The sequence below is a fragment of the Sparus aurata genome, chromosome 8 (genome assembly GCF_900880675.1).
Source record: "Sparus aurata chromosome 8, fSpaAur1.1, whole genome shotgun sequence".
Classification (NCBI taxonomy): Eukaryota; Metazoa; Chordata; class Actinopteri; order Spariformes; family Sparidae; genus Sparus; species Sparus aurata.
Window position 1 is genome coordinate 1,047,132 of NC_044194.1, and position 13,539 is coordinate 1,060,670.

Consider the following 13,539-nt stretch of genomic DNA (forward strand, 5'->3'; position numbering starts at 1 on the left):
TCTGGCTGCAGCATTCTGAACCATCTGAAGACTTTTAGTGCTCTCACATGGAAGACCTGAGAATAAGGCATTGCGGTAATCCTGCCTAGACGAAACAAAGGCATGAATGAGGATGTGAGAGGAGGGGAGATTCCCCTTCACCTGAGGTTTGGGGAGGTGTCAGGGATATAACAGGTGAGGAGTTCATATGACGATGATAAAAGAATGCAGCTAGGATGGCACTTTTTGTCCAGTAAAACAACAGAGGGTCACTGCCTTGGTGAAGGCATGGGTAACACCAGTCATAAAGTGGGTAACCACTGTTCTGCTGTATAGATGTCAAGACAATGTGGAAGACTGCAGAGAACACTGTGGCTCTTCTCTCCATGCTGCATGAATTAAGGAGAAACTGTCTCCTGTGTTTATCTGATCGGCTCTTCTGATTGGCTCTTTTATAGACCACCCATCGAACAATTCAGAACCAATATCGTCTGATAACAATCGGAGTGCCCTCAATTAGGACACAGTGATGTTGAGCTGCACATTTAAACTTGAACACATCTGATGGATGGATTTTTATCTTCACCTTTTATTCTTTATTCAGATTGAGGTGCTGCAGTTTGTCAAAGATCAGCTGTGATTCTCTAGCCTCAGCTCTGAAGTCCAACCCCTCCCATCTGAGAGAGCTGGACCTGAGACTCAACAACCTGAAGGATTCAGGAGTGAAGCTGCTGTCTGATCTCAAGGACAGTCCACACTGTAGACTGGAGACTCTGAGGTCAGTAGAGGGTTGGAGCCAGTCCACGCTGGTTTCAGCAGTATTGTTCTGAACATAGTCAGTATCAAGTGAAGCTGTGAGAGGAGAACAGTGACAGGCTTCATGATTGGGCAGAAAGACAGAGAGAGAACAGTCAGCCAATTAGATGAGCCAGAAGCTTGTTGTGATCTCGTGTTTAGTTGATGTGAAGACGACTGTTGTTGTTGTGTTCATGTCTACAGGAAGTAAAGCTGGATTACAGCTGACAGCATCACAGGATGTGTAGAGACAGTCGTCCTCATTCATCACATGATCTCTCTAAAACACTAAAGAACTGATCAGCTGATCTGTGTCACAGCTCTCAGGTCTACGGTGGCCCTGACGATTAAAACACAACATTTCCAAAAACATCAATCTGTCTACAGGAACTCGGGTTCTGTCCAATTACAGTCAAGAACGCTGTCCCACCTTTTCTGTTGTTGTGTTTTGACCTTCAGGGCAACTGTACAGATTAGTCTGACTGAAGCACTGCTCTGATTTCAGAGAACCAATATTACATTTAGTAACCATGTGGTGTTTGTACAGAGCAGAAGCTGTGCTGAAGTCCAGTAACCACAGCTGATGTTTGACTGTCAGTCTGTGTATGAACATGTAGGAGCTTTAACATCATATATTCATCTGTCCATCTGTCATTTGTTTGCTCCACATGTTTTACAACAGACTCCATATTTACATATTTGTAATGTTTCAAAGGAGATGAAATATTCAGGTGTGACTGAGACTCTGGTTTTTAACAGCTGTCAATCATCATTAAAGTGTTTCTGCAGCTATGATGTATTCAGGGACTCTCTGCAGTTTATTTCACTGTGTACTTGAGTGAAACCTGTGAGCTTCACTCCAACATGTTAACATGAAGCTGAAAGGAAGCTGGCTACGCTACACAGCCGCTCCACTTGTGGTCTGAACAGGACTGAAGTCCTGCTGGTCTTTATATCACTGACTGACAGCTGATGGAGGGAGTCTCTGGAAACACTCATGTATCACTTCTGCTCTCTCTCATTCTCTCATCAGGTGGTGGTGATGAGAAAGGTGGAGGTGTTGAGAGGATCAGCTGTGTCCTGATGATCCAGAGAGGTTGAAGCAGCACCATCAGCTGGTGGGTGGAGAGGCTCTGACTGGGCCGTGTTACTGGGAGGTGGAGTGGAGAGGAGAGCTTCTTCCAGCAGTGACTGACGGACCGATCACAACAAGCGGAGATGACTGTCAGTGCTGCAGTCTGAACTGCTCTGGGATCAGCTCCACTGTCACCAAGTGCACCATCCAGCTCCATGTGTTGGGGCCACAAACTGCCCTCCCTACTGCCCCCTGGATTTAACAACAACAGAAACAAGTTCATCCGGTCCAAACACACATTTAGAACTAGAACTAAAATATGTTTACACTTTAAAAATATTTGTAATAAACAAATATTATATATAAACAAATACAAATGTGTAATATTTTCATACATTAAGTTACACCTCAGTATCTGTGTGTCACTTGTGCAGCCTGACGTTTTAGACGTGACAACAGTTTAATCATATTTCCTGCAGCATCAGTGAACTCCAGTTTAACGTGCGACCCTGCTGGTTTACACATCACGTGATCAACACACATGAAGTCAACCTGTGGAGCTTTTTCCCTCTGAGATCAGTGTTGAAGCCGTTCTTATCACCAGCGTTCATGTTCTGGAGCTGCTTTCTGCCAGCAGATGTCATCGTTTCCATTGTGTCGCCTCACTGAGGTTTAACTGAATGATGGTGTGAAGGATTTCTCTCTGACTACATTTGGTATCAAATTAAATGGAATCATAAATGAGTTCAACTTGATTTAAAGATGTAATATGTAACATTTCTGCATTAAAATGTGTAAAAACGACTCGACCTTCGTTCTGTATGTTGTTGAGTTGTGTTCTTACATCACAACAATGTTCAAACCAGAGAAATCCACAAGTTTACTCAAGGTGATGTAGTGTTTTTAAGACACGTGAGCGCTTTATAGTTAAACTGTGGGACATTTACTGATGTATTTTATAAGGTAGAGCAGAACGTGTAGATATCTTCAGCCTGTGGTAACCATACACCTTATTTCAGGCTTTAAACTGAAAACCAACTTATCAACTCATCAACTTTGGGACGAAGGAAGCAGATGTGCAAAAACAAAATGATTTCCAGGTTGTAGGACTCAGATCCTTTACTCCAGCAAAAGTACTGATACAGCTCTGTAAAAGAAAAAAGGATCCTCTTCAAAGTTAAAGTCCAGCACTGAAAATGTTGCCTCAGTGAAAGTCTATCAGTTTAATCAGGAAATGTACTTAAAGTCTACAAAAGAAAAGAATTCAGAGCATAAAAAATGTGTCCTGTGACTAAAAGGTGAAGCAGCAAATCTTCACGCATAATTCAATGCATAGTCAGCCAAAGTCCGCATATTTATGCGGGGGCCGCATTTTTTCAAATATTTTCTGCGCAAAATATGCCTGCATGATTTCATAATCCCTGTATTTTTGTTGCAAAAAAGTCACATATATCTCAGCAGAAAGTTGAAAAATGTTGCGCCTACTTCACACAAGAGCAGCCATTTTCCCCTGTTGCCATGGGAACGTTATGAAGTGACGTAATTACACGACGTGAACATCATCAAAAACTGCAAACCCCTCGATGAAGCCATGATGAAGCCTGCAAATCAGTCTCATTTGCCAACAAAAAAATCATACTAGTTTCAAAAACCTTACAGTTGTAAGTATATTAGTACGGTACGGTAAGAGACTGCACTTTGTACATTGGAAGCAGTTATTTTAACAGAAGATGTTTTGTATAGCTACCTCTGTAAAACAGGAAACACACATTTTATTTTTTTTCATATTTTCTTAATTCATTTTTACAGAAGGTGTAGCATATGCCTTTTATAAAGCTACAGAACTTGTTTGGCTCATCAATGTTTTGTAAGTTTGAGCCATGTGTTTATTAAGGTCTGAAATAAAACAAGATGAGAACTTAAATATTCCCAGCACTTTCTGTGATGTAGTATGCTGCTTATCATAGGAAGTAATAAGAAATGACTCTTTACATTAAGGTAGTAGCCTAGTGAGAACAGGGTGTTGGGGGAATCACTTTTCTTTCTCTTTTTCATCAAACCGTAGTTTTTGCAAGTTCCCGCAATTTTTGCACGTTCACGCAATTTTTGCAAGTTCCCGCAATTTCATCGCATAAATATCCCACATATTCCATCACATTTTTTAAGAAAACATAGTACTTCAAAGGGGCAATATGTAGTTTTAGAGAGGAAACACAAACTCACTGATTATTAATGAGTTAATAACACAAACTCAGACATATATATTTTCACCATCAGTGAATAAACGAGCTGCTCTCAGAGGAAAGTAAGATTCCAGGACACCATGTGAAGCTAGAAATATGGCAGGGTCCGCCACACGTAAACACAGTGAAGCAGTATAAACTGTGTCGTCCTTTAAGGTCAGTTTGTTGATTCAGTTTGCAGAGTGTCTTTATATCAGCAGAAAGGTGATATTATCATCATCATCATCATCATCATCATTATTATTATTATTTATATTATTATTGTTGTTGTTATTATTTCTATTTTCTGCATATTCTTGACTTTGAATGGGAGCAGCTGTAATGCTGCAATTTCCCATTGGAAATCAATAAAGTATTTCTGATTCTGATTCATATATTATACAGTCAGTTGTCCATATTTAAAGTTAAATTCAATTAAACAAGTTGACATGTCAGAATGTGGTTATTATAGACACAGATTAAATATTTAACTGTATCATCGCAGTAACAGCGTTACATACATTAGCAGCTGTAAAGACATAAAAACATCATAAACACACACTGTGGTTTGGTGCCGACCTGTATACTGAACATATGAGGAGTAGTTAATGTTTATAATCATCAGAGAACGTTACAGACGTTGTTCTTGGTTCCCCTCTGTTTCCTGAATATATCCGTACGTGTGTGAATGTGTATGAGACATTAACTTAGAGCACTTTGTAGAAGGAGCTTTATAAAGTTCACTGCATTGACTTGTATCTTCAGGGCCACCGTATTATCAGTCCACGGGGCGGAGCTGCCACATCCAATATGGCGGCGACGTCGACGTACAGTCCCGCGTCTGTGGCCTCCAGGAGGAGCGCGAGGCTCTGAAAAACTAGTTCCGTGATGCACTTCGGCTCAAAAGGACTCTTCCCCAGAAGCTAACACTGTGAAACAAACGTCTGTAAAATGGTGAATACTTCTTTTGAGCTTCACAGCGCCTGAGACACGACTCGTCTGACTGTCAGAATTTTAACCGTTATGCCCAATTACATTTGTAAAGTCTAGAAGAGCTGCGAGATTAAGTTACTGTATCCTAATTCAAGTTAGCCGCACTCTAAACCGGATGTTAGCTAGCTCGGTCGGCGAAAGTCTCTAGTGCGCATGCTCAGTGTTCAGTAGTGTTGACACATTCATGTGAAATTCAAGACTCCAACATGTCTCTAAACACCTTGAATGGAGCTACAAACAAACTACAACAAATTGTCTAATATGTGATAACTGATTAAATAGAATAAATAAAGTCATGTGAATTAGATAAATTAATGACCCCGTCAAAAAAAAGAACTAATAACAAATCCCAGCCTGTAACCTGTGAACTCCAAGTGGCCAAATTGATTATTTATGTCAATTAAAATGATTATTTAATAGCAGCAAAAAGAAAACTCGTCAAAAATAAACATTTATTACTATGATAATAACGTTAAATCATATGCTGGTTATATATTTACAAATGATGATAACAAAAACTTGGTGTGTTTAGAATGAATCGTGTAAAAATGTAAATTAAATATTAAAATGACAGTGTAAGAACCAATATGTCTGAACATAAGTTTGTTAAGATGAAATCTTTTAACGTTAAAACAAAAATATGTGTGATAATAAAGCAGACTGGAGGAGCGGCCGGAGGGGGCGGAGCGGCTCGCTGCAGCAGGTTCTGCGGGGGACGGAGCCGCTCACACGGGATGGAGCCGGTCGGTACTGGGCAGCTCCTCTGATCTGCGGCCGGTGAACATGTCTGTCTCCGGGATGAAGAAGCAGCTCCACAAAGCCAGTCAGGTAACCGGGACAAACCGGGCCGAGCCGGGTTAAACCGGCCTGATGTTTTCTGTACCGGGGGATTAATACTGAGTGATGCTGCGACACAGGGCCTGCAGCACCGATCACTGATTACTACCGACCAGCAGGAACACTGAGTGATCAGTGACAATCGATCATTCTGATTAATGGTCCAGAATGTAAATGATCTGTTATCATAGTAAAATACATCATGATCACATTCTGTTGTTGTTGTGCTGCTACACGATGCTGCTGCTGACTGCAGACATCTCTACCTGCTGATGCATTAATGCTACAGTCCTGTCAGCACAGCTAAGATACATGTTAGTTTTTGTATTTGACATTTGAGCCTCACAGATAAACATATATACATTAATATTGAAATTGTAACAGCTGTTAGTAAATGAATGTGAGCCTCTGGATAACCGACTCCTGTTCTTCTCTGTCCTCTCAGTTTCCTCTCAGGTCTCACTTCTCCAGTATTTCTCTTAGTTTCTGCCAAATGTTCAAACTTTTCTCCCCTTTGAGTTTTCACAACCTGTTTCTTGTCCTCTAGTGAGAAATTGAAACAGAGAAATTAAGAAGAGAAAGAAAAACTCAAGTGAATTTCATAAGTACAGAAAATTAGAATTCAAATTTCTCACAGAAAGTTTTAGAAGACGTGTCAGGCTCAGAATGAGGATTTACACTGTACACTGTTATGGCTTTTATTGTGAAAGGTGCAAACATGGAAGTTATCAGTCTGTATGTGCTGCAGCACCAAGCTGAATTTTATTTGTATGATTATTATTTATTATCTTCCTAAGTTCATAACCCTCTGCTATAATATTATTAACATGAAAACAACACCTTTGTTATGTTCTGTGACCGAATCAGCCACAGAGGAATATTTGGAAGTTCAGCTTCATGTTTGTGCTGCAGTGAAGCTCCTCAAACCTCCTCGAGGCATCAGATCTGTTACAAACCCTCACTGTATGAGAACAGCTGCACCCGGCCACTCCTGCAATACTATAGATATGATAAATAAAAGTACCTTTGACACTACGACTTCTACTGATGTTACTACAACACCTCTTCCTGCAGCTGCTGAACGAGAGGCTGATGGGAGCTGAAGGGACGAGGATGGACGAGGACTTCTTGAAGATGGAGAAGGTACAACTGTGCAGGCGGCACTTTCAATCTGAGTCAAGAGACAAACTGACTGACTTCCTGTCTGTCTGTCTGTCTGTGTGTTTGTGTGTGTCTGTCTGTGTGTGTGTCTGTGTGTGTCTGTCAGAGTGTTGCAGTGATCCACGCTCTGCTGGTCGAGCTGCTGTCCAAAACTACAGAGTTCCTCCAACCAAATCCAGGTACTGAGAAAAACGACTGTGTGTTTCTTCTGATGTTGAATGTTAAATGTTCATTCCAATGATTTTATTTGAAGATTTGATTAGGAACGATCATTTCTGTACATTTTCCCAAGACAGATTATTTTTCTGTCTGACACGTCCATCTGTAAATCATCTCGTGTTCCTACGTGACATTGTGGTTTTTGTGTTTTCACAGCAGACAGAGCGAAACTGAGCATGCTCAACACGATGTCCCGGATGCGAGGACAGGGCCGGTCGGTGGGTTACCCGCAGACAGAGGGCATGCTGGGAGACTGCATGACGCACTACGGCCAGGAGCTCGGAGCTGCTTCTGAATTTGGTAAGATGTCAGTTTCAACACTGCCAGCAGATACGAGGCGTGTTTCCATGGTAACAGTCAAAAATGGAGGAAAACGTGACGTGAAACATGAAAGAAATCTGTAATTCCAAATCCAAACAGTCGCACAGTTAGTATGAACAACTGAGCCCAACCCTCATAAACGCGGTTAAGATACAGTCAGACAGTTGGTTTACAGGAGAGAGAGACGTCAAGATGTGGAAATAAATGAAAACCTCAGATTACAAACTAAGTTGACTGGACGAGTCAGACTTCACATCCTGTTTGTGCAAAAAGAAATAATGTTCTCACAATATTTTAAATTATCATCGGACTGCGTTTATCTCAGAGCACAAATCATCAGCACACGTCTGTGGAAACTTCAGTCAGACTTAAACAAAAGAGAAAAATGATGTATGTTTAATTTTGACTCTCGCTGCTTTTTGTGTTTTTACGTCTTCTGTCGGTTCTGGTTGGTCGTCTGGTGGATCAGGCGGTGCTCTGTCCGTTGTGGGTGAGACGCTGCAGCAGGTCGCTCAGGCCAGAGACACTCTGGATGTCAACGTCAAACACTCCTTCATCGACCCCCTGCAGGACCTCCACAACACAGAGCTGAAGGACATCCGGGTGAGAGGACAGTCTAGTTCCCCGTCATCAGGTTGTCGGCACGATGCTGTCGGCATCATAGAGAGAGCGAATGTTTCTTTGAGATGGAAGCTTCAGACTTTTATGACGCTCAGGACTCTCTCTCTTTATTCCCAGAATGCATCTGGAACAGAATCTGAACAAATATTTTGGTCTAAATGTTCAGCAGACGTTTGTGTTTCTGATCTTTGTTCTGATTGGTTCTTCAGTACCAGCTGAAGAAGCTGAACGGTCGTCGCCTGGACTTTGACTACAAGAGGAGACGAAGGGGGAAAGTCCCGGCAGAGGAGCTCCGACAGGCCTGGGACAAGTTCATCACGTCCAAAGAGCTGGCAGAGAGGAGCATGTTCATCCTGCTGCAGAACGACGTGAGTCTCAGTCTGTCTGTCTGTCTGTCCCTCACACATCTCCAGAACCACCGGTCCGATCCACTTCCCACTTTGAAGGTTTGTTGCTGAGGAGCAAAGGAAGTGCGGTGTCGTATGTGGTGCAGTTTGTACACGCACACCTTCAGTACATCCTGAATAAACAGTGCTCTACAGCAGCTTCATGGCTCTGCAGACTGAAGATGGACTCACACATGATCCCTCTCACATGATCTCATGGAGAAGCAGACATAAACAAAATGGCGGTTAGCATGGTGCAACAGCTTTCTGCTGTAAAAATCAAAGCAGAAGGTGAAACAAGACTCGATCAACACTGGTTTTCTTCAGAGACAACTGGAGGTGAAATGTTAATTTCTCTCTAACGTTACCATTGCTGCATCAAGATGCTCCAGGGCGCTTCTCTCTCATTGGTTGATATGGTGTCTGTACACCAAAACCACATGAGAGCAAAGAAGAAGAGAACGTCTGTTATTATCTCGTGTCAGAGACGGTATCCAGTAAAAATATGTTTTAAACTTCAGGGAGGTTCATGTGGCCAAACACCAGAACTGACTTTATATTACTGATAACAAATGGAAACATCTACTGACACATGCAGCCATGGAAAATAATAATTATGCATGCTGATTAATAAATTAAGTTTTATGAATGATTTTGCTTTCTGATGTCTGGTCGCTGTGCTGCAGCTGACTTCCTGTTTCCTGCTGCAGGTTGATCAGCTGACCCGTCTGAAGGCGCTGGTCGCTGCTCTGCTCGACTTTCACCGCAACGCCCAGCGCATCCTGCTGGGTCTCCATGGCAACCTGCAGGCAAGGTGAGCCTGCGTTCAACACCTGTCACACGCACAACAAACACTGAAGAGGTCATATTATGCCAATTTTCAGGGTCATGCTTTTATTTGGGGGTCTTAGTAGAAATGGTTTAAATACTTACATTTTCATAAAACACTTTTTCTCATCACCTCAGCAGCTCTTTAGACACTGTGTCTTGAACGCTCCATTTTAGCTACAGAGTGAAACATCTCACCTCTGTTCAATCTTTGGTGTGAGCTGCACATTAACTGGCAGGATGTAGCCAATCAGAGGCAGAAGAGGGCGGGTCATGCCAAGCAAGGTAGTGTGATCTAAAATAACATCGCTACAGCAGCAGCAACTGTTTATCCGCTGGTCTGGACTTTGGGCTTTTTTCACTTTGCAGAACTTTAACATGCACAAAAATGTTTAAAAACACAATATAGGAAAGGCAAAAACCCAAAGAGCAGAAAATGACCTCTTTAATAACAATCTTTTGCACATGTTCTGATGAGTTTATCAGGTTTATCATGCTAACATCCTAAACTGAGTGGGCTGACGTTAACATTTAGCTCTAAACCTCACTTTGCTAGTGAGTTGCTAACACGGCTACAGGTTAAACACTCAAAACTCTGTGTGTGTGTGTGTGTGTGTGTTGTTAAACAGGCTGACGGCTGCCAGTAACAAACCAGAGCGCCGGTTCAGGCCCAGGAAGATCAGGATCAGAAGTGAACACAACGGCAGCGCCGGGTTTTACCAGCAGCCGTCGATCACAGCTGCAGCGTCCTCAGGTTGCTCAGGTTTCTCCTGTTTGAGATGTTATTTCATGTCCACATTTCTCTGGAATAAAATATGATATCTGTTGTGTTTTACTGTGTGACAGGTGAACCCGTCACGGTGTTGCCGTCCCGACCCGGCAGTCCCATCTCCTGCTACGGTGAGAAACACTGACATCAACAAACAAACTTGGAGATGTGACATAAAGGTGATGTTCATGATTTATTAGAAGTGCTTTAGATTTATGATTCCATTTACACTCCGACCCTCAATCTGAAGTCAGGAGCCCTCAGGTAGTGATCAAAGAATGAGATTGTGGATACAATTGGCTGAAATAAGCTGTCTGTGTTCAGGGGGCGGAGCTTAGAGAAGAGTGCTCAGGTATCTTACATGAACTCACGACAGCGGTGAGTTCAGTGAGCAGCAGTTAGTGGTTAGCTGCCCTCTTTAGCTTCGGAGCTACCTTTGAATTCTGGCAATATCTTACAAATGACACCTTTCTCTCTCTCTCTCTCTCTCTCTGTCTCTCTCTCTCTCTCTCTCTCTGTGTCTCTCTCTCTCTCTCTCTCTGTCTCTCTCTCTCTCTCTGTCTCTCTCTCTCTCTCTCTGTGTCTCTCTCTCTCTCGTCTCTCTTCTCTCTCTTCTCTGTCTCTCTGTCTCTCTCTCTCTCTCTCTCTCTGTCTCTCCTCTCTTCTCTCTCTCTCTCTCTCTCTCTCTCTGTCTCTCTCTGTCTCTCTCTATGTCTCTCTCTCTCTCTGTCTCTCTCTCTCTCTCTCTCTCTCTCTCTCTCTCTGTCTCTCGCCCAGCTGATAGTAAGCTGGTCCAGAATCAGCCCTGTTGCCGGGCGATGTACTCCTTCCACCCGAACCACGAGGGCGAGCTGGACTTCAACGAGGGCGACATCATCGTCCTCACCAATCACGTCGACGCCAACTGGTTCGAGGGCACGCTCGGCGGCCAATCAGGGCTGTTCCCTGTCAGCTACGTGGACGTGCTGGTGCCTCTGCCGTTACCATGACAACATCTCAAGCATGCAGCCGGAAATCAGGTCAGAGTGATTGCTGCTCAGGAGTCGATGATATGCAACCTTTAGCTTATTTTTCAGGAGTGAATCAGTAGGCGACGCGTCTGTTCTACAGGAAAGGAAGGCCATAGTTTGTACTGTTGAGCACTTTAGGTTCTGATCTCATGTTAGACTTTATACACCAGCTGCTGAAGAGAGGCTCAGTCAGTAAATACAACAGTTAGACTAACGTGTTTCCCTTTAAGACTTTTAGATTCATTTCCTGCACAAAACTGCGTTCTGACTTTTACATCACTGCACATTTCCACCAGAGTTCTCAAGAACTCAACTCACTGAAGACTGTTAAATAGAGCCCAGTATAGGAACATTTACTAGGACGTACAGTTTTATGATATATGAAAATAAAGATAAACTATAAAATAGGTTTGATTTAGCTCTAAGGTGAACTGTGGTGTGTGTTCACTTTCTGCATGTACTGAAAGTAAAGTTATTGTAACTTGTCAGCACTTTATCTGAAGCTTTAAGAGACTCGGGTCAGGAGGCTTCTGACCTGAAACATTAAAAAGGTTGATGGTGATTCATTTGTGCAAAAACATTTGTTTTATATTGATCCTCTACACAACAGAGATTAAGAACAACAAGAAAATAATGCAATGCCCTTAAAGAGTTCACACCTGGAGTCAACACCTGTCACTGATTTCACCATTTACACTCCATTTATGAAAGAAGAAACATGTTATTGATCTAAACATGTCACATGTTACAAAGACACTAAACAGGAACAATATAGGCTACTTCTTTGTCCCCGTGGAGAAAGTCCCCAGACTCCCTTAACAAATGTGTCAGTTTAGTGAGTTGTTGAGTTGGAGACACTTTATAAACTCTGTGAAACTCTGTCTCTGACTCATTCTGCATTATTTGGACCTTCTTGTTCATTCAGCAGATGTTCTACATGAACTTGTTTCTGTCTTTGAGTAGAAACATCAGATCACAGGTTAGTGTCGCTGTGAGCTGACAGACTGTGATCAGATCACTCAGGATGGATGTTGATACCAGGTGTGATCAGACACATGAACACTTGGGGCCTTACATGTTGCAGCGGGGGCCACAGGGTAACGCAGCATGTGGGCCAATAAAGAACCTTTTAGAAACATTTAGAGAAAGCAGCACATTCAGAGAAGCTTCAAAAAATGTTTAGCTTGCTTCAGTAGATTTACAATAAGACACTGATAGAACTCAAAGATCTGTGGTAGATTAGTAAAACCTAACCACCGTAGTTAAAGGAACAGTTCAACCTTTTGGGAAGCTGTTACAGATGATATAAATGTCATTTCTGGGTGCAATGACGTCTGAGGTGGGATTATTTTAGCTCAGGTGAAGGATTTAACACTAACACCAGCCTCTTCTTGACTACATGCAGAGAAAAGAGGTGTAATGTTTTCATATTCGAGCAGTATTGTACCGTATTCTGAACAGTCTGGGAGTTTCTGACTGTGATGCACTAAGTACTCATATTTTACTCAAATAGAAATACCAACACAACAGTGAAAGTGCTGCATCCAAAATGTAACTCAAGTAAAACGTAATTGTTAATCATGAAGATGTACTAAGTTCAGTTGTCATTATGCAGAATGGCCCCTTTCAGCATGATATACAGTATATTGGATTATTGGATTATAATTATTGATGCATTTATGTGTTTATCACTTTACAAAAAAAGTCACTTTTTGTGAGCACGGCTAACAGTTTCCCCTGTTTCTTCTCATCCGGCTCCCAAAACGTTGTACTGTCCCTTTAATGTAAACTCGTCACTGTAGTTCTTGCAGACTTCTGTGCAAAGTAAATACTGTAATGGCTTTAAATCAGACGACTGTAGAAGATTCTCACAAGCATCTGGTTCAACGTGATGAATAAATCCGTTCACATGAATGTAGTGAAACGATGTGTGTCATTATATATTTATTATATTTACTTTGGTTTATAAAAGTTGGGACGTGTGTAAAACATAAATCAGACAGAATGTGATCATTAATATTTAACGTCTGACCTCATCGCCTTCATCCATCTTTGTAAATATCTGCTTATTGTGAGTTTGACGGCAGCAACATGTTTGAAACACGTCGTGACAGAAACAATAAGGAGATAATTAAACGGGCTCAGGAACACGTCAGACTGTCAGTTACACAGTTTGTTCGTAAATGATTATTTCTGTTTTTGTTTATGTTTCACACAGAGGAATAACTGTTTTAGAATCAGGGTTTAATCAGAGACAGAGGATGGAGTCAGTTAATTGTTTTAATTATATTTATCTCACAGAGAGACGCAGTGATTAACATCA

The 13,539-nt window shown here is 41.9% G+C and overlaps 1 protein-coding gene across 1 annotated transcript; it reads left to right on the plus strand.

The window, feature by feature from the left end:
- The first annotated feature begins 4,891 nt into the window (after window positions 1–4,891).
- On the plus strand, window positions 4,892–12,017 carry sh3gl3b (SH3-domain GRB2-like 3b). The gene is made up of 11 exons (XM_030425781.1): window positions 4,892–5,025; window positions 5,721–5,892; window positions 6,976–7,044; window positions 7,169–7,241; window positions 7,438–7,581; window positions 8,072–8,205; window positions 8,433–8,591; window positions 9,320–9,423; window positions 10,067–10,191; window positions 10,284–10,337; window positions 10,984–12,017. The coding sequence occupies exons 2-11, from the start codon at window positions 5,848–5,850 to the stop codon at window positions 11,193–11,195; spliced, it is 1,119 nt and encodes a 372-aa protein (XP_030281641.1). The 5' UTR covers window positions 4,892–5,025; window positions 5,721–5,847; the 3' UTR covers window positions 11,196–12,017.
- The last annotated feature ends 1,522 nt before the right edge of the window (window positions 12,018–13,539 follow it).

Excerpts from the sequence above, each read along its gene's own strand:
- sh3gl3b (XM_030425781.1), top strand. The coding sequence starts at position 5,848 with ATGTCTGTCTCCGGGATGAAGAAGCAGCTCCACAAAGCCAGTCAG. Across the intron at positions 8,592-9,319 it reads TCATCCTGCTGCAGAACGAC|GTTGATCAGCTGACCCGTCT; the intron begins GTGAGTCTCAGT and ends TTCCTGCTGCAG. Across the intron at positions 9,424-10,066 it reads CATGGCAACCTGCAGGCAAG|GCTGACGGCTGCCAGTAACA; the intron begins GTGAGCCTGCGT and ends GTTGTTAAACAG.